The 25,978-nt window shown below is 37.9% G+C and overlaps 2 protein-coding genes across 2 annotated transcripts; one reads left to right on the top strand and one right to left on the bottom strand.

Moving 5' to 3' along the window:
* Window positions 1-2,962: 2,962 nt before the first annotated feature.
* On the bottom strand, window positions 2,963-25,166 carry LOC755286 (putative phospholipase B-like 2). Its single transcript, XM_030991930.1, has 12 exons — window positions 25,005-25,166; window positions 22,891-23,129; window positions 21,791-22,034; window positions 20,224-20,318; window positions 18,741-18,958; window positions 17,067-17,158; window positions 11,182-11,342; window positions 10,258-10,350; window positions 9,247-9,318; window positions 6,664-6,816; window positions 5,049-5,208; window positions 2,963-3,207 (listed from the first exon to the last, which is right to left on the bottom strand). Exons 2-12 carry the CDS (start codon window positions 23,109-23,111, stop codon window positions 3,037-3,039), a joined length of 1,680 nt encoding a protein of 559 aa, XP_030847790.1. The 5' UTR covers window positions 23,112-23,129; window positions 25,005-25,166; the 3' UTR covers window positions 2,963-3,036.
* LOC115926726 lies at window positions 13,285-14,387 on the top strand. Its single transcript, XM_030991931.1, has 2 exons — window positions 13,285-14,161; window positions 14,223-14,387. Exons 1-2 carry the CDS (start codon window positions 13,677-13,679, stop codon window positions 14,239-14,241), a joined length of 504 nt encoding a protein of 167 aa, XP_030847791.1. The 5' UTR covers window positions 13,285-13,676; the 3' UTR covers window positions 14,242-14,387.
* Window positions 25,167-25,978: the final 812 nt, after the last annotated feature.

The raw sequence follows: 25,978 nt of genomic DNA on the forward strand, positions 1-25,978 counted from the left end.
ACCCTCTGTTAAGAATTTTTAAGGTTTTTTTTAAAACCGTTTTTTAGAAGGAAAAAAATATTAAAGCATTCAAAACTGAGAAATATCCCAAAGAGAGAGAGAGAAAGAAAGAAAAAAAAGATTTCCAACCAACCGACCCATGTTTTGTCACCTAAAGGGCAATACAACATCTTTTTTTTTAGGTCTTATGAATGACAAGGGTTTCATCATCGTCACTTAGCAACCGTTTATCTCACACTGTGGGGTTGGACCTTTTCATTTCCCTTTCAGGGTTTGCAAGGTCTACCATGGGGCTTGAGCCTGCAACCTGGGACCCGTTTCACAAAGCCTTTTTTCAATGACAAATCTGCTTATAAGCATTTCAGTAGCTTACAACAAAAACTGTCATTTGTAACTGATGACAATTTTTGTGAAACGGGGCCCAGAAAGTTCATTGCTCTTTGATGCCAATGGCCTTTTTATTTGTTTGTCTAATTGCAGAGAATTTTGTCAAATTTGCATTAAATTCTCAGGGTGTGCAGCTTACAGCAAATACTTGATCTTTTGTTGACATTTAACTGGCTTTAAATTAGGCCCTGTTTCATATTTTCTATAATCGATATCAAGTTGCAATAACTGTTATAAGCAATCAAATCAAATCAAATTTGTCATAGAAATGTGGCATTTGCTATTGATAACATGTTTAATGAAACGGTCCTTGGACCATGACATACAATTATTAAATGACGATTCAAATGATTTCAAACTATCTTCTCCTTCATTTTCTTTTTTTATTATGTCATGAAAGTAGAGCATTAACTTTCAAGTTGAGAGAGTCCATAACTTTCACATGAAAGAAAATACAGAATATTTTTATTTTGGCTAATTTGTAATGTGGCTAAATGTACAAATCTCTTGTGTATTCACTCCTCTTTTCTTCATTAGTTCATAGGATGTATTTAATCACGAAAATAGAAAATAAACAAATACAAAATGAAAAACACACACCTTAGTCTAATCAACTCTCATCAAGGCACGTAAAGTTGGTTCGGTGATATGTGAGAAAACATTGGTATGAAAGAACAAACAAAAAAACTAATCAACTCTTTCCTTGGTTCAAAGATGCCAAGTTCTGGGCAGAGTTAGTACATGTCCAATGATTTATGGAGTGACGAATGTCAACCTCATTTCATAAATGTCATAATTCTGTTAAAAATGAACAACAGAAATCCTGTCACAATGAAATCAATATATCTGTTTCATTTTATTTTTTATTTAGTTCAATCATTTTCTTACAGTATTGCAGTTATTAATGAAATATACAGCAATGACAGTGACGCTTGGTAAAACATAAGATTAAAATTTACCTAGGTGTATGTACTACATACAGAGCTATTTGCTGATGGGGGAAAACTTTTTTTTTTTTGAACCACTTTTTAAAAAGGCTCTTAATCTTAATTTTACACACTTTATTTGTTGCTCATGTATAATTAGTGATAACTCGCACTGGCTAATACTTAATAATGAGCATACAAATTCATATACCTGTATAGATGTATAAGAAAAACTAGATTGATCTTCGACTGCACACAGTCGGAAAAAGATGCCTCCGCCATAAAGCGATCTAACTAAAACAGAAGCAATTTTTAAAATTCAAGTTTGATTGTAATCCATTGACAGGTTCTCAGAATATCGTGATTACATGCTATTTTTCATATACATGTATGACCCTTTGAACTTTGACCTCATGACCCCAAAATCTCATCAGTTCATTGGCTCTGTAAGATACATACATGACCCAAGTTTGGCGGGAATCCATCAATTGGTTCTTGAGAAAACGCGATTACGAGAACGGGACGTACGGACAACCCAAAAACATCGCCTCCAGCTACTTTGTGGTGGAGGCATAAAAATACATATATATACATTTAAACAAAAACAGAATTACAAGTCAAATCATTTCAAGCCTGTGTACTGGACATGTACATGTAACTAGAACTAATTTTCGACTAAAATTACAACCTGACCTGCATTTAAACCTCTTAACAATCGATACATTGCACAACATTGATTTCAGATAATGGAAGATTATGAAGGATCATTTAGAAGATCAATCCAAAAGCTCCATTAGCCCCCCCCCCCCCACCCCCCACCCCCCCCAAAAAAAATGTTAACACATTTTACTTTTATTGTATCATAGCGGCTTGTCCTAAAAAAAAATCCCAACAACACAAGAAGAATTGTTGAGGAAGTTTCATTGACAGAAATCATTGAGGTTTGACGTACAAAACAATCTCTTCATATAAAACAAGTAGATATAAAATTGCAGTAACAAAATATATAAATCGCCTTCTCTTGTCCATCTTCTTTTCCTTTAATATCATTATGTATATAGGAATAATCTACGACAGTCTGAGTCATATAGGTATGTTTTTTTCCATTAAAATCAGTATTAATGTGGTTTCTCTCCTACTCATTATAATTTGAACGACAAAATATTTCAGGACAACGTTTAACAGCAACGTATAACAAAATCAGTCTCTGTTCAAATCTCCATGTACATGTGCATCTAGGCCTACAGTGTATGTACTTCAATTTGTTGCCCTCTTTCTATCTTGGATTGTCTTTCTCTTCCTCTCACTCTTACTCTTTCTCTCTAATATTCTTTTAAATTGTTTTCTTTCTTCCTGGCATCTTTTATATACACATGTATTTCATTCTTCTTCTCTTTCATGCTTCCTCTCTTTCCCTCTCTCTCTCCTTTCTATTTTTCTACATATCTCTCTTATTCTTTAACCCCACTCCCTCTTACTCCCCCTTTCTTTCTCTCTCTTCCTCTCTCTCTCTCTCCCCCTCTCTCTCTCCCCTCTCTCTCTCTCTCCCTCCCCCTCTCTCTCTCCCTCCCCCTCTCTCTCTCCCTCCCCCCTCTCTCTCTCCCCCTCTCTCTCTCTCTCTCTCTTTCTCTCTCTTACCACTTCTCAACCTCACCTATCTCCCTCTTTCTCTCTCTCTTCCTTTCCACCCCTCTCTTTTTCTCTCTCTCTTTTCATTTCTATTCTAATCGTACCACTGCACGTTAATGGGTTTAAAGTTAAACAGGTCTGGATGTCCCAGGTGAAGGGTTTGGTTGAAGTCAGACTTGCTCCACTGGAAAGGAGGTTGCTGATCGGTCGTGGGTCCGCACACGGCGACCATTGACAGGCTCTTCACCATAGAACTTGTAGTTACCTGAATAAAAAAAAATACACACAAAAAACTGTTAAAGGTAATGCAAAGTTTTGGGAAATTTTGAAAATTGGGTGGATAGTGAATCTTTACAATTTTGATATATTTGGATGCCCCTGTGGATGTATTATAAGCACTAAAAAAATTAGCCCCTAAAACACTTCTGTTTTCTAGAAAAATGGAATATAAAAATTTACCGGTGCTCCCGGTAAATTTTGATAAATTTCAAATAGCGCCTATGGCCGTACAATGGTACCTGCGACCATAAAGTCTCAGAATATGTAGTTGTGATATATCATTTCCAAACGGGAATAGCTAATCGGTCGATTTTAGTCAAGAAACATCGTTTCATAGCTAAATTAATATCTTGACCTTGAGAGGGAGCTATACAACATAAAGAGTTTATTACTTATAATTTCATAACTTTAGACATGATTTTAACCGCGACAACGATCAATGAATATTGTAGGAACACGTATGTTTCCAATATGTTAATTTGACCCAAATTCATGACCCCATACCAAAACTTTGTAATACCTTTAAGTATGTTCCTTGGTTCCGGAGCAATTTCATGTACCATGATGACTAATATTACTATCGTTGTTTTTGTTAATGTTGTTATCATCATAGTCATCATTGCTGTGGCCGTTGTTACTTGTTCTTACTATTATCAATTTCTTCCTCCTCTTCTTCTTCTTTATCTCCTCATTCTTTTTTTCTTCTCCTTCTTTTTCTTCTCCTTTTTCTTCTTCTTCTCTTCCTCTTTACTTTCCTTATTTTTCCTTCTCTTTCTCTTCCTTTTCTCACCTTTTTTCCCTTCTCTTTCTCCTTGTAATTATCAATAACATTTAAAAATTATCCTTAGTATTAATATCAGTCACCTATTGGCTCCATTCTGGTCATAGCGACTTCTAAAACTTTAACAAGAATGAATCAGACTTTACAAATGACTTGAATATGAAGAGCTAAAAGGGATTCTCAAATCCTTTAAAATGCATAAGTTAAAGTTGAAACATGCAGATTTAAATTAAACTTATCATTCTTAACAAGACCTTTTACCGTAATGCAAAGTGTACTTTAAGCTATGATTTTATTGAGATTATGGGAATACAGTAACACTTTGTTAAAATGTTAGGAGAAACTTTGGGTATCCCATTTGGCTCTTCATATTTAAATTATTTGTAAAGTCAATCGTAACTTATGCACAGCTTCATGAAACGCCCCCCTGAAAAGTCATCTCCACCAAGGCTTCAACCCACATGCATTACATGATCTCCCAACCTAATGTCCACAGTCACACAAGGTGCTCCAACATCAGCTCCCACAACAATAGACCAGCACATGTCTCAAATGACCCTGAATATCCACAGATCTTTAACACATGAAGAGGTCCCACTTTGTACATTTTGAAATAATCACTCCTACAGCTATGGAGGTGCTACATACATAGCCTTAACTTTGTTTTCCCTTTTCAAAGAATACTTCCACCTGTGTATCATGGAGTGTACTGCTTGTTCATAAATGAATAATGATTAAATAACTTTCATGAGCACGTACATATCCAGTATTTCTTCTCCGTGTATTTCACAATTTGTTTTGCAATGACCTTTATCTGCTCATGCTCGGAACGCAACCGTGGACTGACATATTGTTCCTGGTTTTATTTCATCTAAAGCATAGGGTTGCAATTGGGTTTTAGGTTAGTTTTAGAGTTGGGTTTAGGGTAAGGGTTAGGTATAGTGTCGGGGCCAGGACTGCAGTTCAACTTCAGTAAGTGAAAATGGGAAATTTCCACGGAGAAGCTGTCCCACACAACTACAGAACCTTCAATCCACCCCCATTACCTTCATGTCAGTAGCTCCATGGAGGCGATGTCCTAGGGCTGAGAATGGATAGCGGCCCTTGGCTGGCATCAGATCGGACCGGGAAGCGATAGCGTTCTCCGCGCTGTACGGTGGTTTGCAGTCACACGCGGACAGAGGGTCGTGCTCGTAGTTATTATACCTGTGACAAGGGGCGGATATGAGTTAAGTATATTCAAATCAATTCCATTCAATTCAATGCTCTATTAAAACTACAAAGTAGCATTCCATGGCAGGGACTAATTGCTTAATGTTCACAATGTAAAAATGGTCGTACAATAGGATCATCGGATATATAACGGAGTTTGATGTACATGGTGATTAAAAGAGGCGAGAGGGGCATTTGGGGTCCAAACATTCAAATCATAAAATTTGAAGATGCAGTAGTGATGCTGGCAGCTGTTCTCTGTACTGTATGGGGGGGGGGGGGGTAACAGTCGTGAGCAGAAAGGGGTCATGCTCATAGTTATCATACCTGATTCAAGGGGTGAAAGTATAAAGGAGTTACGCATGGATTAAAAGATGGCAGGAAGAGTAGGCAGGTCACATTATGAACATGAACATGTAGTTAATGGGTATCTTCTTTGCCTCAGATTCTGAACAAAATCCTGGATTTAGCTCATGCTGCAATCATAATTCTAAACCTTTAGGTCATTCAGGAATCCTATGCCTTATAAGTCATTTGCCTGTCTGATTATCAAGATATTTATGATTGGAAATCTAAATTTAAAAAAAAATGCATTCCTAACGGTTTTTATAACACTACTGTCTATTGGGAAAAATGATTACCAGAATGGTGAAACCGGTCACTCAAAGATTTTTTCCTTTTTGGGGGGCACCTCATGATCATTTTAAAGTGCGATTTATTTTTAGTGCTTCAATATTACACCATGTCACAGACACTGATAACATGTAGGGCCATGCATCTCAGATTTAACATTGTTAAACGATGCCTTTAAGAGACCAGAGCTACTGTGTACATGAAGATCAGTTCACCCTATGTCATTTTAATCTCGTATCTGCCATTTGGTATTTAAACAATTGTCAGAACATGGATAAAATCAACTGTCAAGACTTAGATTTAAATTGTTATAAGATGATTTTTAAAATCATAACAATTCTGCTAAACATATCTTCCTTGGGAATAAATTTAAAAAAAAAGGAATAATTAAACTATAGCAATTCTTAGTCTAAAGTTCTCTTAACACATGGTTCACCATACAATTCCTTAGCTGGATATCTATACAAAAGAAGAGGAAACAATTGAAGAAAGGAAGGAGAGGAGAGAAGCTAGAAAAGAGGATGAAAGAAGAGAAATAAAGAGAAAAGAAGAATGAAAAAAAGAGAAAAGAGGAGGTAGAGAGAGAGAGAGAGGAGGAAAGATGAGGGAAGAAGAGGGAAGAGAATAGAATTGAGAATTGAGAAGAAAAGAGAAAAATCGACAGAAGAGGATGGATAAAGAAAAAAGACACGAAAGGAGGAAAGAGAAAAAAGAGAAAAGAGAATTGAAAAGAAGAGAGAATACAGAATGAAAAATTCAAAATGAAGAGAAGAGAAAAAAGGCGAAAGAAGAAACTGTCTTGAAGTGACCACATACCTCATGAGTTTAATCATGGATTCCAGATCGGTCACCTCTGTCTGGTTTCTCCTAAAGATGTTAGCTCTGGCAGTCTTGTTGTAGGAAAACCAATCACCATACCTGCGTTTCTCGGCGGGCCAGCCACTCTTGTCGTAGATATCTACAAAGAACCTGAATAAACCAAGCCGACCGTAAGGCTACATTCACTCATGATATGGTCGGCCACCATTAAAGCGGGACTGCACTACTTGTAGCTACGTGCGCCCTCTATATAGCAAACAATGCCTAAGCGGTACCCATTGGTCCCCCATGGTCCCCTTTTTTGTTTTAATTGAGAGCTGATTTGAGGAGATAACCACCTGTCAGTGACAACGCAGGGAGGTCTAATCCCTCCAGGCCAAACTAGTGCAGATAGGCTTTAAAACAAAAAAAAAGTAGTGAAATGCACAACGGTAGAAGGACGAAAGCGTGTTGCGCTGTTCAGCTAAACGCGGATGATGACTATTGAGTTGAGTAGAAGGGCATTAGCATTAAAATGCATGTAACTTCAAAAATATGTGCCATATTTATTATTTATACGATACTACTCAAATTAGGTACAGTGTACATGGTTACCATCTATTATCTAGTTTTTAATAGTTGATCAGCAGGAGGGTGTTTCACAAAGACTAAGATCGACTTTATGTTGGACTTAACTATATAAGGCCATTCATGCCACAGGTTGCTCTCACCATTGATCTCTCAATTATGATCTTTAGATAATATTTTTTCCTTCAATAGTGAACTATCGAAAAAAGGTAAATTCTGTAGATCTGTAGATTCTGGAGACCAATGCCAGTAAATGGTGAGAGCAAACAGTGGCATGAACTGCCTGCCATAGTTAAGTTCAACTTAAAGCCGATCTTAGTCTTTGTGAAACACTCCCCAGGAAAGAAATCCCTCTCATGTTTACAAAATGGCATAATATGTGTGTAAAGAGCAATCAAAACCTTGGAAATGAGTTATCAGAAATTTGCTTTGTGGCACAACAAAATAACTATTACTAAACTGTGGCAAACTCATGACATCAGTCTTGAATGCTTGATATACTTTTGCGAACAGGACACAATAATAAACAACATGCTAATAATTAGAAATGTACTTGTTTATTCATTTGCTATGTAGAAACGTGTGCTGTTATCATGGGCAATAGTATAGTATTAATGACTGCTTTGAGAGAAATAGTTGTTTTATTACGCTCAAGGGAAGGTTAGAATTGTGCTATTCCCCGAGGCTTGCCGAGGGGAATAGCCCAATTGTAACCTTCCCGAGAGCGTATGAAAACAACTATTTCTCGAATATTAAAGCAGTCATTAATACTTTTATATGCCGAAAAAAAATAGACTAAAAAATAAAAAATAAAAAATAATTTACATTTTTGTCGAAGACGGGATTCGAACTCTTGCGTACAACAAGAGGTGTATCGAAAACCAACGCTTAGACCACTCGGCTATCGCGCGCCGTTAACATGCTTGGCAGTTTTCTCCAATATATACATTAAAATGGATTGAAAACGGCTCCGCGTGAGGGATGCTTCGCAAAAGCTCCATGAAACGGACCCTTCTTTTACTTTTGCAATGCATATTGGCACGAACTTAGATCAAGATCTATCGGCAGATGTTGTTTTTTTGTTTTTGAGAGTTAATTTTCGTCTTCATGTCAACAATGCAAGATAAAATTGTCGGTAAGATCGATCGAGATTCAATTGTATTGAAATTGCCGACCAATTTTTCGCACACGTATGGTATCCTCCATCGCTCAAACCATTTTTTAACATGTAAACCTATGGGGTAACCATGGAGACTGACCTATTTTTTTAATAACCATGGTTATTAAAAATATTGAAATGTTTTAAGCATGGTTAACGGGAATTTTACAGGAACAGTTGAAGTTTATGAATGCAATTCGACCAATCAGATGGCTGGATTTCTTAAGTGAGGTATATAATGCATGATGTTGCACTTGTGGAATTTCCAGGAACTTGATCTTTCTCTAAATTTTATACTACCGGTAGATTATTATAATATTTTTATTTAACACATATAAACTGTTTTATCTAATTCAATAAGATTGGCCGGCCCACATATATTAAGGGGGGTGTTTCACAAAGATCCTAAGTTGGGTGTTTCACTAAGATCTGAAGTTGAACTTATCTCTAAGTTGAACTTAACAATTATGGAAAGCTGTTAGCATCAATGAAAATATTTTGTAAAAGTTATTTTAAAAGGCATAAAATGTTGATTCAAATAGTTCATATTGTCTATTATCAAGGAGATTTCATGTTCTTGATGTGGAATTTATGAAAAGTCTAAAAAAAATACTTTTTGCTTTTGAATATTTTTTATTTTAAGGCTACAAATGGCTCTCCATAATATTTAAGTCCAACTTAGATTTAAGTTCCACTGATCTTTGTGAAACACCCCCTGATGTATGATATATTATGTTGCCAAAGAACAATAGTGCCAGGCTGGGACTCGACTGCGAACCATGTGATCCACAGTCTGACGATGCATCCACTATGCCACGACACCTCTACCAACATCAATCGGTGGGGATACGTACGGTGTGTTGTAGCTTGGCCAGTAGGAGTGCTCTTTCAAGAAATACGTCATGTCTTCTGCGTGTATCTTTCCACTTCAAACAAAACAAGAGTCAAAACAAGAGGAACGTGATGCATGTCAGAACCTACTTCAGAATTTTGGGTGAAACTGGAGGATAAAGGTCCATGGACAATGCCAAGATATTGATACCAGTGAATGCTAAACAACAGAATGCTAAAAGATGAGAATGAACAATATATTTACTCATTATTCCATTTTTTAAAATAGTAATCCATCCATCGGTTCTGTTGATAATGCGTTCACAAGCTATTTTTGCATACATGAGCCCATGACCTTTGACCTCATGACCCTAAAATGAATCAGTTCCTTGGCTCTGCAAGATAAAATTATACATGAGCAACGATTCCTCTCTTTTTCATGCTTCCTCGATCTATCTATCTCTCTCTCTCCTTTCTATTTCTCTATCTCTCTCCTTTCTACTTCTCTATCTCTCGTTGCTTAACCCTACTCCCTCTTACTCCCTCTTACTCCCCCTTCTCTCTCTCTCTCTCTCTCTCTCTCTCTCTCTCTCTCTCTCAATACCATTCAAACAAATGGAGAATTCACTGTTGATAAAGGCAATGCATTTTGCAACATTTCACTTCTGAGTTGGGCCCCACATTCAGGGTGTACCGCACATCTCATGATTACAAAAACATTACAAAGGCTTTCAATGATATCAAATTAAAGTATGATAACATAGTAAAGTCAAACCTGCTTTAGTGACCACCTGTCTACAAAGACCACCTGTCTACAACAAGCACATTTTTCGTTTCCCTTGAAAATGGTTTTTCATTGAATCATGTACTAAAGGAACCGGTCTACAAAGACCACCTGTCTACAAAGACCACTTTTTGTGTTTCCCTTGGGCGGTCGCTGTAGACAGGTTTGACTGTAACAATTAAGAGAGATATAAATGTTTAAACTTGAACTACTGTACTTTTTTGAGGGGTATATGTATTTGATGACTTACGGGATTTGTTCTAATACTACTAGGAGTCCATCTGATGGAGTCTGCCCCGGGGTGAACTTGTTGTAATCGACAATCATCCACTGGTTATTGTACCTTCAAAAATGAAATTAAAAAAAAATAAATTATTCTATATAAATGTTCATTAAAGAATGTGCTAATCCTATACAGGATACAGCGTGTTTTGCAGAGAGATATGATGTCAGCCCTAAATATGATGACTGCATTTTCATTGAACTTAATCTTCTGTGAAGGGTTCCTTTTTCTTCTTCTTCACATTGCAAACAAAGCGGATATAACACGCAGAGCAGAAGATGCTTGTTAGAAGCCCCTATCGGGTATTTACGAGCCCTCAAAAACTGAACAAAAATATTTATCTGTATCAGGAAGATGAGTTCATGAAAGTATGTGCATATTAATTTCAGATCAAAAGACGGTACATTTAAATCTCTCTAACCAAACTTCCTATGTTTCTGAAGGGCACAAACCAAAGAAAGCAGAATGGATTATAGGATATTAGTCATGCATGCAACACCCTCCAAACGAGACAATACGCCAATAAGTGATTCTATATACAGCTTTACTACCAGTACAAGTTTACAAGGTTTTTGCAGCTTATAGGCTCGAACAGATATGACCGGGCAAAACCACTGCGTTTTTTTTTAATGATGACTTAAAGTGTAATACGGATCACCTTTCTGCATCTGCTAACACAGAGCTCAGTAAAAAAATGTGGAAGTCCTTTGTTGTGCAAAATTGCCATTTATTTCACATATACAATTTTTAAAAACATAAATATAATTATAATTATTTTTATTTGTTATGTTTTTTTTTTTTTTTTTTTTTTTTTTGGGGGGGGGGGGGGGGGGGGGGGGTAGTTTACTGGTCAATTTCTAGAGTGAGGAAATTCTCTGAATTTTAACTCACGTGCCACTGTTGTATTCAGCAAAGATGTCTGCCCAGTGCGAAGCGTTCTTTGCCAGTCGGTTGGCGATGATGTTCCTAGCCCATTCTAAGATCTGACCCGTAGGCTGTACATACTTCCACAGCTCGTTGTTGGAATTTCCAATGGTCGTCTCTATGGTTACCTTGAAAACAATGACAAGTAAAGCTGCTTGATAAAACAGATAAAGTCAAACCTGCTTTAGTGACCACCTGTCTATAAAGACCACGTTTACCGTTTCCTTTGAAAATGGTTTGTCAATGAAACACTTACTAAAGGTACTTTGTACATGAAGACCATTGTCTCCCTTGAGCTCAATGTCTTGATAGACAGTTTCACTGCGCTTCAATCTCAGAAGGAGAATGAAAATGTATGGCCATGGGTCCAAAAGCTACACATGCTGTTAAACTTTGCACACTGCACATACACACAATGCTACATGTACAATGCGCCAAAGGTGCTGAGCAACTAGAATACCAATTAGGTTTGTCCCCAAAGCTTAGAAACGTTCTGGCATTTCTTGTCATATTACCATTAGTTTGAAATTGAGGTCAAATTAACAGAAATCGGCTGCCAGATCAAGATTTGCATTCAATCATTACATGTGCATAGCTTACAGACCCCTTTCTCGTTTAGAAAACAAATTTCAGGACTTGCTCTGATGACAAGTGTTGGTCACTCGGTCATAAATTCTTCTTCAAGGCAACTCTAGATCTTGATCTTGACTTGAAGTGAGAAGCTGTCATAAATTTGACTTAATGCTGGTTTTTGAGACTAGACTGAGATTGCTACAATAGTACTTAGTAAATAGTAGTACAAAAGTAGTCCAACTTCATGTATCCCGGTCAGTAACAGTGTATATTATCGACTTGCATTGTACATTGTACATTTAAATGCAACATCATATCATTCTACATCTAGCATGGGTAGACATATTCCTCCAGCCATGATCTCATCATGGAAACATCCTGTCATCATGGTCTTCTTGATTATTGCTAGCACAGGCTTACTGATAATTAAGCCATTCTTTCAGCAGGATATTCATCATGAGCATGAATTTCGCTCATTGGATACCTCTCTCTGCCCTCAAGCAGACGTGCACCTTGTATGCAAATCAAGCACATTGCTACTTCTTCAAGCATTTCAGAATCAAAGAAATTCAACCAGTGTGCTGAATCTTCGCTCTGCTAGTCATCTCGCTATTCTACTACTCTTAAGCGGCCAAGTTGAGCGAAACCCGGGGCCAATAGAGACATTCCCATGCGCTGTTTGTAATGCGAATGTCACGGACAACGACCAAGCCCTTCTCTGTGATAACTGCAACATGTGGTGCCATATTACATGCAATGGTATTTCTGAGCAATCATATGAAGTCCTCGCCAGACTCAACAGGTTCTCGTGGGTCTGCTGCAGATGTCATAGCATAAATGCAGAAACAGCAGCTTCCCTCAGCAGCAATGTCAGCCTCTCCACAAGCAATCAGTTTGAGTCATTAAGCATCAGCGACACAACCGATGATGCTCAATATGATTGTCAGACGTCAACACCAACTTCAGCGTCATCTGGTCATGCATCGAGGCTACCACCACGCCCTCACTTCTCACCATCTAAAAACCGCAGGAAGATCCTGAAGGGCGTCATTATCAATTGCAATGGTCTTAAAAGTTCTGCGAAGTACTCTCAATTCCAAGCATTGATTAGTCATCACAAGCCAGATGTGATCCTTGGTTGCGAATCTAAGCTTGACGAGACAACCCCTACTTACAGTGTATTTCCTAGAAATTACACAGTATTCCGGAAAGATCGAAACGACCGTGGGGGTGGTGTCTTTGTAGCAGTGCATGAGTCTCTCATCTTAACCAACTGTCCGGAGTTCGACTCAAATAGTGAAATCATCTGGTGTAACTTACAATTCACCAACGCAAAGCCACTATTTATAGCAAGCTTTTACCGTCCCCCAAGTAACGGAAAGCAAGACCTTGAGGAACTCCAACTCTCCATCGCTAAGGTTATGTCTAAACACAGAAGAAGTCACCCTAACATCATCATTGGAGGAGATTTCAATCTTCCAGACATTGACTGGGAATCCTGCTAACTGACCAATCCAAACCGTGCAAGCATCCATCAACTTTTGCTTGACACCTTATTGGAATTCTCACTGACACAACTGGTAAGGGATGTAACCCGTCCTGCGTCTAGTAACATCCTGGATCTTCTTTTGACGTCCAACCCTGGCCTCATTACAGATGTATCCATTCATCCTGGCATATCAGACCACAACATTGTGTCCTTCGTCTTTTCAGGAAATCCGAAAACAGCCCGTGCCCCTCCCAGGAAGATCTACCAATTCCACCGAGCAGACCACCAGATCATTAAAGAAACTGTTGAAAAGTTTTCAATCGATTTCTTCCTTTCATCTCCAGAGCTCCAAACTGTAGATGAGAATTGGAACAGGATATCTGTGTTCCTCAAGAAGTGTATGGAGGATCTGATACCATCAAAGATGAGCAAATCCCGGCGACACCTTCCGTGGATCACCACCGACCTCAAACGAAAAATGAGGAAGCGTGATAGGCTCTTTAAGAAAGCCCGTAGAAACCCCAGTACGTCAAAATGGAAGGCTTTCAGACAGCACCGCAACGTGGTAGCGAAACTAGTTCACCAAGCACACCACGATTACGTGAACAACATCATAGGGAACAGTCTGCAAGGGAATCCCAAGACCTTCTGGTCCTACGTCAAGCAGTGTCGGACTGAGAATATGGAAATCCCATCGCTTAGATCTGACAAAGGCATCCACACGACCAACAAAGACAAAGCAGAGTGTCTCAACTCCTTCTTCCACTCGGTATTCACCAACCAACAGGTTTGTCATGCTCGTATGGAAGGTTCCTCACACTTTCCTGATATCGGCCATCTACACATTCATCGTCCTGGTGTGGCAAAGCAGCTGTCAAATCTCAACCCATCCGAAGCTTGTGGGCCAGATGAACTTCCACCTAAACTCCTCAAGCTTGTAGCTGACGAGATTGCTCCTGCCTTAGGATTCCTTTTTCAGCAGAGCTACAACTCTGGCACTGTTCCAGCTGAATGGCAGCATGCATTGGTAACACCCATCCACAAGTCCGGTGATAAGTGTGATCCAGGAAATTACAGACCTATTTCCTTGACCTGCATCTGCAGCAAGCTAATGGAACAACATAGTGCTCAGCCATATCTCGAAACATGTAGCTGCCAACAATATCCTGGTAGATGACCAACATGGATTTCGGCAGAAACTCTCCACCACCACACAACTCATCTCTGCTACCCAGGATTGGGCACACACCTTACAATGCAGAGGCCAAACAGATGTCATCTTCCTTGACTTCCAGAAAGCTTTCGACCGAGTACCTCATCGCCACTTGCAGACCAAGCTCGAGCATTATGGCATACGAGGAGACACATTACATTGGACTATGTCGCTACTTTCCAACAGGCAGCAAGCAGTTGTTGTCAAGGGCTCCCGATCATCTTGGATGCCTGTTACCTCTGGGGTACCTCAAGGTTCAGTGATCGGACCAGCCCTCTTTTTGCTGTACATCAACGACATCACTGCAAATATCCAGTCCAAAATGCGCCTTTTTGCTGACGATAGTGTGATCTACAGAGAAATTCACACTAAGAATGACACCTCCATCCTTCAGCAAGACCTTCAAACCTTGTCTGACTGGTCAGCGAAATGGTTCATGGCTTTCAATGTCAAGAAGTGCGCCTCCCTTACCATCACGAGGAAAAGAACACCAATACAGCATGACTACCAGATTTCCAACGAGATAATACCCAGGATAGACAAGTACAAGTATCTCGGGGTAACTGTAACCAAGGACCTTCGATGGAATACACACTGCCAACTCCTACTGAACAAGGCCAACAAAACCCTTGGGTTGCTGCGGAGAACCCTGTCACCATGCACCAAGGATGTGAAGTCAAGAGCATACACAGCCCTGGTTCGACCGCAGCTAGAGTATGGCGCTGAAGCCTGAAACCCTCACACTTCTGGTGCTGCAGAAGGTCTGGAAAGGGTACAGAAAACAGCTGCTCGTTTTGTCTTCCGCGACTACCGAAGATCCACGTCAGCTACAGGGCTTGTTTCCCAGCTGGGATGGGATAAACTGCACACACGTCGTCTTCTAGCACAAAGCACCATGCTCTTTAAAATACACCACCAGCTAGTCAACATTTGTCTTCCTCACCTCATAACCAAAGCTACATACATCAGCAGAAGAGACCACACACTCAAGCTCTCTGTTCCTGAGGCAACAATCGACTCCTACAAGTACTCATTTTACCCCGCACCATTCGCATCTGGAATCAACTACCATTCACTGCAGTTACTGCCCCATCAGTTGCTGCTTTCCAGATGACCGCCCTCCCTGTCATCAGAGGGTTGGAACCTCCTGTAGGTTCCAGAATGCTGTAAACCATATAGCAGCATGATTATTTTTACTTGCACGTCACTATTTTACTGTATAAAGCAATTGTACACCCTTTTGTTGTATGCACCTTCACCTGTTGTCACAACACATCCCATCCCAGTATAGCTTGGAAAAGCTGCTTCAGGGATTACCACATCAAGTATCAAGTAGAAAATGTAGAAACAACATAAACAAAAGAGAGTGTCCTCAAACATTGAATTACGAAAACATTAAGTGTGTAGCTTATGCCCCCCCCCCAATATAAAGTCCATCTCATGGGTATTGCTAGTTCAGGGGGAAAAAATGCAAAAAAGAGCTAGCCCCCAAAATTATGCATAGAGTTCAATGCAAAACAAATTAAAGAGTGTTATTTTCATGCAAGCAAGCTTGAAAAGTAGCCCCAGAAATTTTAAAATATTTTTTCCCTGTGCCAGTTGACAGTGGGATTATTGAAGTCATTCAACACTTTCTTTGGTGGGCTGAGGCATCCAAAGGATGATATTACTGCATTTAATTCCATCTGACTAGAAAAATACATGTACAGTGTATCTTTTAAAATACTGAATAATATTAGTTGGTCTTATAGCAGGAGCAAGGGCTAAAGACAACATTTCAAATCCTGTAGACAAGGCAAGAGGATCTCTCAATTGCCTTATTGGCTAAAAATAGACTCAATTTAAAGGTAATACAAAGTTTTAGTATGAGGTCATGAATTTGGTTCAAATGAACATATTGAACGCATATGCGGTCCTACAATATTCAATGATCATTGTCGCGGTTGAAATAGAGTCTAAAGTTATGAAATTGTAAATAATTAACTCTTTATGTTGTATAGCTCCCTCTCAAGGTCAAGATATAAATTAAGCTATAAAACAATGTTTCTTGACTAATAACTACCGATTAGTTGTTCCCGTTCGGAAATTATATATCACAGCTACACATTCTGAGATTTTCATGGTCGCAGCTACAATTGTACGGCCGTAGGCGCTATTTGAAATTTATCAAAATTTACCGGGAGCACCGGTAAATTTTTATATTCAATTTTTCTCGAAAGTAAAAGTAGTTTAGGGGCTAAATTTGCTAGTGCTTATATTACATCCACAGGGGCATCCAAATATATCAAAATTGTAAAGAATCATTATCCACCCAATTTTCAAAATTTCCCAAAACTTTGTATTACCTTTAAGAAATGTATTAATTATGTATGTTAAATTTCAGATGAAATTAGAAATTTGACAACCGTATGAAAATGCAATGTAGTGTGTGCCAGTTTTTTTGTCTACCCCAATTGAGACTCTATCTGTACAACTAAATGTAATCAGCTGACATTTCAGTCGCAATAGCTCAGATTTCAAGTGAGAGTTTACATTTCTACAGCCCCACACATAGCATTTCATGCATCATAAACTCACCAAGCCAGAGGTGGTGATGTAGAAATCATCTCCTGAGAGAAGCATACCAGGAGCTGATGAGAAGGATGCAGCTTGACCAGGGACAACTTCATCTGAAAAGAAGCAAACCACATCAATTTCAATTTTAATTTATTCCAACAAAACATTACAAATCAATTATAAACATTTACCATACAACAAATATAGAAATACATATTGCAAACAGAGGGGTCCACTAAAAAGCAATGCTTGTACCAGTGTGAACACCTTAAATGATACTTAGGAATAATGAGTGATTAAATTAGCAAGTCCGTAACTACAAAAGGAACTAAAATATAGGGAAACAAGGGGGATGCCAACAGAGACGAGAACGGGACAAGACAGTACTTTACATGACAAAGATAGAAGAACACGGTCATAATACAAAGAGTAGACAATGCCAAAAAAGAAGTGAGAGATCAGAGGTACAGAAAATAATACAAAATGATGAGCTGCAAATATGTGGGGTTAAGAAGAAGATGAGGAAAGAGAAATACGCATTAGAAAGGAGATAAGCATGAGCAATACTCTTCCATATGCTTCAGTGAACATTGTGGGCACTTTACATTGGTCATTAATTTGCAGTGGTTCTGTAAATTACCGCTTACTTGGTAGCATACACTACACAGAGAAGGATCTAGGATTACGGCACCCGGGGCAAACACTGAAATTGTGCCCCCCAAAGTAACCAAGTGGTAGATATCTCTGTAGCTTTTCTTTTCTTTTTTCATCTTATGTTTAACCCCCCAAAATGCAATTTCTTAGGAATTTTACCTGATGGAAAATTTGCAACAGAGCACAGCAATCAATTGGTATAAGTTTGGATTTTTATTGACAATTGGTTTCCTAAATCGCTTCTACCTCAATGATCAATCAGGGTGCAAAATTAATAAAACCTCTGAAGAAATATTGTCGGGGAATAACAGGAAGGTTCTACATTTACTATTTTTTTTCAATGTTGAACATTTGCAGGCCAATTTGTACACTCCATTTTATGGTGTTGGGGGGGGGGGGGGGGGGGGGGGAGTGTGCAACATTTATAACAACAGCAAAGGAACACAAATTACATTTATTTAAATTTGAACCAATTAAAAAAAAATTTTGTGTATACCTGTACAAAAGATAGTCACAATATTAATGAGGGCCCTGTTCCATATAAAACTTGTTATCACTAACAAGATACAACAATAAGATAATTGAAAATATGGCATTTGATTCAATTCAAATCAAATCATTGATTTCCAAATTCCAACATCAATTTAATAAAACAATGCATAAAAAAAACCCAGTCAATGGGCAATAAAAACATTATCAAACTATGACATTTCAATCAAACGATCAAGAAGATAAAAAAACAAAATAAGTATAGCATTCAATGAGAAACAAGGTGAAGAAAGAGACAAAGTAAGCTATATAATACATAATTTAGTGTTAACAGACTACATAAAAAACATAAGTGGATAATTGGAAAATGGTGAACACAATGAAAGCCAAGTTTATGGCTTGTTAGGGTGTGTTCACCTAGTTTATGATTGGCCGAGAGCAAATTGTCAGGGATATTTAGAATTTGTAAATGATAACAAGTTTCATGAAACAGGTTCCCGGTTTGGCAATCATTTGATATAAAAGTTAGTGCGACCAGGGCTGTCTAGTTACCCGACGTTTCTGTGAGATGAAACGCAAAGTCGTACTTCTTGATGATCCTCAGCATGCCCTGGTATCCGTTCCACGTGTCATGTGATACAAAGAGGTCCGTGTTGCCAGGCAACAGCTTAATGAGCGCAGAGCAGTGGCCATCTCCAAGTAACCTTTCCTTCTTGGACTTGCCGAGGGCACTCTCTAGGTCCTCCATGTCTCCCCCAGTTTGAAAAAGACTGAACAATTTTTTGTTTAAAGAGAAAATATACCAACTATCAAGCCCCAATATTTATAATAATAACCCTGGGAAATTTCTGAAATATATTGTAAATCGTACGACAATCTATTAAAGGTAAAGACCAGTATTGGAAACGCCCCTATTTCAAAAAATGAAATGGAAGCTCTTATTACCAATCATGTAAAAGAATATGTTTTGACTAATACATGATGATAAAAAATTTGCCGGAAAACCGCCTACTAATTCATATATTTGGTAAATTTGTTTCTCTCATGGTCTGTGAGAGATATAGGGTAGTCCCATATACATCTTTCTGTGTATAGTGCTTGTAACTTTACGAAGAATGGGCCAAATTTCTTATCATTTTGATGATTCCAGAACCTTGCAGATGCTAGATGCTAGATGATCAACCTTTTCTGATCGATTCCACAACGTTTCTTTCACAATGCAATATCGCATGACCATAACTGGTATTTACATGTACCTTTAAACTTCTTATCCATTTTGTTTTTTCCTTTTCTCAATTTCTCTTTCTCTTGTGAAACCAAAAAAATAAATTGATAGGTAGACAAGTAACTTACCCATGATCTATCAACAAAATCTGTATTTAATGGATGAATAACCCTATTATATGAATACGTCTCAGAAATTCTTTACTTTAATCTATATGTTGATATTTTCGCAAGGGTATAACCAACATGCAAAAATGAGCCTGCTACATGTACATGCATGTGCAAACATTTATTGTTAATACAAGTAGGCTTGCAAAAATGCCTGTGTTCAGGACTGTCATCCTAAAAAAATGTCCTTGAGCTAGGCATTTTATTTACTTTGCACCTCTCCACCCAAGTGTATAAATTAGAACCCGGGAGGATGCAAGAGTCAATGTCGTCCTGGAATGCTCCCCAGGGAGTGGAGAAAGTGTCTACATTGTGTGCTGGCAAGCCCAAATACAATGGCTGGGGTAATATCATGTCTGTAAAGGGCCTTGAGACATTGTAGATGTATTAGGCTACATATAAATCCAGAAAATTAGATGATATCTGCTGCACAGACTTTTGGTGAATACAGTATCTACAAATAGTCTGGTACAGGGGCCTGTTTCATTAAACTTGTTATCTATAACACATGCTAAATTTCTATGACAAATTTGCTCTCAGCCAATCAGATGCCATGATTTCAGTAGCTTATAACAGTAGCTTGTAACTTGTTATTGATATCAATTTTTATGAAACAGGGCCCAGATATCAAAAGGGAGCTTACAGGAATCCAAACGGGTCCAGGTCTATCTGAGGATGGTCTGGACTTTCTACATAGCCGTCATGTAGTCCAGATATCTGTATCAAAAGCAGATTCAGCTGTGGTGGCAGAGAAAAATAGAACTATCATTCATCATGCATCGATCAATTGCTCAATTAAACACATGTGCTGCAGAAGCGGGCAATATGAGAGAACATTATCCATCGTCTCACCTCTGGGAGCTCGTGCGTAACACAGGTATTAGTCTTGCAATTCATTGAGTAATAGGTCTTATTAATCAATTACCGTATTTGCCGGCGATAAGGCCGCAGCGCCATATAGGCCGCACCCCCGATTTTGACTTTAAAAAAAAAAAAAAAAAAAATTGTCGAAGACGGGATTTGATCTCTTGCGTACAAATGTTGATGTGACTAAAATCACCGCCTAAGACCGCTCGGAAAAAAAAAAATATAATAAATAAATATTTTTGTCGAGGTCAGGATTCGATCTCTTGCGTTCAAATGTTGAAGTGACTAAAATCAGCGCCTTAAAAAGGTCGGCCATGCCGCACTGATGCTAGCATATGGAGTTTTCTGTGATGTATACATTGCGCCTCTCTCTTGTGTATTGAAATGGATTCAAAATAGCGACTTCGCGGCAGCTTCGTTAAACGGGCCCTTCTTTTACTTTTGTAATGCATTGGCACAAACTTAGATCAAGATCTATCGGCAGACGTTGTTTTTGGAAGTTTATTTTCGTCTTCATGTCAACAATGCAAGATAAAATTGTAGGTAAGATGTGTGGAAATGTATAGTTATTGTACCGTTCGTAGATCTAGTCCCATATGTGCAAATTCGTGCTGGTTTTGACTTTATTAATTTTTTTTTTTTACTCTTTCGCCGCATAGGCCGCACACCGACTTTTTGATATTTTCTCTTCCAAAAATACTGCCTTTACGCCGGCAAATACGGTATAAGTCCTATAGGTATTCAATTTTATTGATATTTGTAAATAATTCTCCAGATTTTTTAACAAGGTATTTTATCAGTATAATTATATCGATGATTGTTGTTTGACAACATTTTTATCAATTGTATATATTGCCATTTACTTTAAATTTTAATGTTCATTTGCCACTTGTATATATATATATATATATATATATATATGTAATGCTATGTACAATTCAGCTAATATGGCTGCAAACCATATATGTTGCATGTAATAAATCATTTTTTAATTGAAGTGAATTGAATTGATATATACTTAACTTAACAGAAAATGGATAATTTAAGATAATAATCACCTGCTAATACTTAATGTTATGTGAGACTATAGTTCTCTTGATAACCAGTATCTGGTTTAAATTTTAGAATACTGGCCTCTGTCTTTGAGCATGGAGCACGTGTCGGTTTGATCATCAAAAAAAAAAAAAAAAGGGACGAGAACACGAGGTAGAACTCCATACCAAGCCCTGAATCCAATGACCGGGGTAATAGTATATTTGTAAAGCGCTTAGAGACATTTGTATTAAGCGCAATATAAAAATTAAATATTATTATTATTATTATTATTATTATTATTATTATACCTGATGGAAATAGGGATCCTGCGGCTTGAGTTTGATCTGTTGTTGCATCCACTCCAGGTTCGTGGTCAGGAACGTCTTGAGCTTCTGGCAGTACTCCGTCTCGTCCTCACAGAAGGTATTGATGGTGTTCATCCAGTTCATGAAGATGAATGGAGCCGTAGCATGACCCTCGGCCAAGCCCGCACCGTAGGCTTGGATGGAGTCAGCGTATGACCCGTTGGTAGTCACTGTCAGATGAGACCATCTTGATACATGCAGAAAATTAAATGGAGAATTTAATCATTAAAGGGATCCGGTAACTTTGTCTTAGATCCTTTAAGAAAAATCCTTGATTTAGCTCATGCTGCAATGATAATTATAAACCTTTAGGTCAATCCGGAACCCCGTGACTTTTACAAGCCGATCACCTGTCTGATTATCAAGATATTTATTATTTTAAATTTCAAAATTGAATTTTGCGTTTGCCAAACAGTTTTCATAAAACTAACAGTCTATTGGGGAAAACTAGTATGGTAAAACTGGTCACTCAAAGGATTTAACTTTTTTGAGACACTTCTTGATCATTGTAAAGCGCAATTTTGTTAGGGCTTCAATATAACACTGTATCACAGACACTGATAACACGTAGGGCCGTGCATCTCAGATTTAACATTGTTAAACGATCCCTTTAAATAGAATGAGAACGACTAGTAAAGTCAAGGATCAGAACATTTTATTTGACCCAATCAACAAGACTACCGGTACTCCTTACACTTGAACGTATGTATGCTTAGCAAACAGTTTGTAAAAAACATCTTTGTTTACGAGGTGAGTCAATAGGCATTTGATATACCACTACTGAACTTCAAAATTGCCTTTTCACTAGTGAGACAGATATGGTGTACCTACAGGGAACATACAGGTTGACATCCTACAAATATTCTAAGTAATAATAATTAGATAAATTTATATAGCGCAGCTACTCGGAAACAGAGTGAAATGAAATAGAAGGTAAAATTACTTGAAAAACATTAACAAATATACATCAATATAATATAATTTTGTTGATGACCATGCACTGATTATTGTTTTATACTATAAATGTAAATCCTTCCTCTCACCCTGTCTGGTTAACAGACTCTGTAAAGTTTGCCCAGGCCACTGCATTGTCCACCCTGCCTTTCACAATGTCAAAGGTCTCCTGGGCAGGGTCATAGGTCACGGATGCAATCACATTGCTGGAGAAGTTTGTGTAGTCCCTCTCCTTGATCTTGGCGTGTCCTAGCTGGATAAGCACTAGGCCTGCCATCAAGCAAAGGTACAGGGCTTTAGATGACTTCATATCTCCTCTGGCTCTGTCCTGAAAATGAGAACAAGACAAATAGCTTGCTGGTCAAAGAAGGTCTCGAGAAATTCTTGTAATGACGGTCAATATCATTTTGTTCTCAGAGAATGAAATGAAACTTAAAAATATACAGAATATTCAGGACACACTTTTGCCATATAGTTTTGATCTAGAAAATGCTGATGATCACTCAAGAATACATGCGTATGCACATGTGCATGGAATGTTGTATCATTGGAATTATGAATTTTTACTTTACAGTGAATTCCAGCAAGTTTTTGTTAGGTCGTTTGTTTGCATTTTGCAACTCATCAATCAGTAAGGCAAAAAAAAAAAAAAAAAAAAATGTTTAGCGTCCCTGCCTGCTTCCGTTTTTGAGGCCGCCTGTTTTTTTTTTACATGAAAAAAACATGAAATACATACTGCTAAAATCATCTTTTTCTGCCATTTTGAAATAAAAAGCTTTGGCAATCTTGTAATATAACCCAGCCGGAGGTCTCGGAAAATGTGGCGAGCAGCCATTTTGAAGAAAAAATAAAGTGCCTTCTTTCCTTTTTTTCAAAAAGGCAGGACGCTACACATGTTTAAAATTTTTATTTCGCCTAATCATAGTAATATTAAGCCAATTTCTCTAAAAATGCAATTCCATGACCAGAACTTGAGACGTTACCAAATCAAGAAGAACTCTGTGTGCAATATACAAATCAAATGTACATGTACATCCTAATCTGGCTGGTTAGATCATCTTACATGACATTTATATATAAGAGGCAATTTCTCCCTTATTTTTGTAAATAATTCATGCACATCATGCACAAATACCTCTGCAACTGAAAAGTAGATTTTAAGTGGCATTGGTACAGTCCCACACATTGACAGGACTAGAAGCCACCCAAGTTGAACCCACTCCTACAATGCATGAAGTCCAACTGTAAACGGAATGGACCTCATACCAGCTGACAGGTGTAAATCAAACAATCAATTATTTGAACTTTTATACCGGTAATTCGGTAAAATACAACATAATGTGGGTTATGTTATGCATATTGGTACTAAAATGGAAAGAAATTTCGGAAACTATACTTTAGAACTCTTTTTTTGGCGCTTGTTCAGAAAATGTCCAAATAAAGATCTGAGTTAAAAGTTGTTATGTTTATTACCCGTTTCGTGTCAAGTTTCTTGTATTTTTGGAGTATTTTTCGGAAAAACAATGATATTAGTAATACTAGTAATATACACTTTTTCTCAGGTTTCACGGCGAACCGCTGCACAATACAAGTGCATACCGATGGTGGGTTGCCCCTGTGTGAAGTTATCTACCGTAATGTCTCGAATCCTTTTTTTCTCCACCTTTTTGAGAGACTACTGCTTAGCTCCTCCTGATATCGATAATATTAAAAAAGCGTGCGTTGCGCACACTCTACCACTACCACTACCAGTGACATCAAATTAAATAGCAGTTGCACAATAGCCGACGGGTGGCTGTCTATCTTGCATGCGCAGATAGCCTGCCGCTGACCTGTTGTAACAACCGATCTCGTTCGACAGCAATGATAAATAACATGAGATTTAATCAGATGTTGAGGTCTTGCTTCATTTTGAAAAAAACGTCACAAAATTAGAAAATGGTGGATCATGCATAGCTAATTGGCCCAATCGGTAAAAGTAGGTTCAAATATCTGGAAAACCAAGGAAATTTTCATTAACGAAACTTGTAAGTTCCATACGTTTCTTCCCCTTTTTCAAAGTTCAAGTTCTTGTTCTCTCGAACTGTGTTGACTTGAATCTACTAGTACTCCTGCTGGGCCTGGGTTTGGTTTTCATATTCATGATCATCTTTCATTCTTTCTTTGTTTTGTTTTTAACATTTTTTACTAAGTTTGAGTTTACCTTTGTTGACTTGACTAGAGGCCTGCTTTGTTAGTGACTGATGCCTGTCCACACAGTCACAGATCGTCAAAACAATGATGGTCAGCCTGCAAAGATTGGATGAGGTTGTTTTTTATACAAATTTATAAGCAACAACACACACAAGCGCATCTGATGCTAGTACTAACAGGATCGAGTCAGCGGATCGATCACGTGACAGGGTGGAAATCACCTGACTGATGACGAATCTAGGGTTCCAAAACTACTGCGCATGCGCTCTATGGGTGATCCACTTTTTGTACAGGATACAGAATTGCCAAAAAAAGAGATATCTTCCAACTTTTCCTTCCTTTCTTTCTTTCTCTCCTTTTTTCAATACTGTTTCATTCTTTCTTTCTTTCTATCCTTCTCAATTTGTTTTTTTGTTAGTTAGTTTTTTGTTTCTTCCTTTCTAGTTCTTCTTTCCTTTTCGATGCAGTGATGCATCGCTGGGTAGTCTAGTTGTTCTCTGAGAGTATTTTGTAAATAGTTTTATATATTCCATTTGTTGTTGTATTCATGAATCAGTTATCTTTGTCACATCATATGAGGGGGCCTTAACTTAACAAGCTGTGCTCCTCGTCTTTCTCTATTCTACATTGTTCTGTTATGATTATACTCTATTATATTTTGTCACAAAGTGTTTTCTGGAAGACAAATAAACTTGATACTTGATACTTGATTTAATGTATGCGAGAAAAAACTAATTGCAAGCATTTACAGAGTCACTTCATGACGGCTTTATATTTCGAATCGTCTTCAACTCCCTTTTTTATACTAGGCAAATGATGCCCTCCCCTATACTCTTTTCAAAACATATATTTATACTGCATTTTTTATTATTTCAAAACATATATTTATATTGCATTTTTTATTATTTCAACACATATATTAATATTGCATTTTGTATTTTTGGAAGTTAATATTGAGACCCAGGAACTAACCTCTACCTTCTC

Source organism: Strongylocentrotus purpuratus, unplaced genomic scaffold, assembly GCF_000002235.5.
Source record: "Strongylocentrotus purpuratus isolate Spur 01 unplaced genomic scaffold, Spur_5.0 spur5_scaffold_2, whole genome shotgun sequence".
NCBI classification, from domain to species: domain Eukaryota; kingdom Metazoa; phylum Echinodermata; class Echinoidea; order Camarodonta; family Strongylocentrotidae; genus Strongylocentrotus; species Strongylocentrotus purpuratus.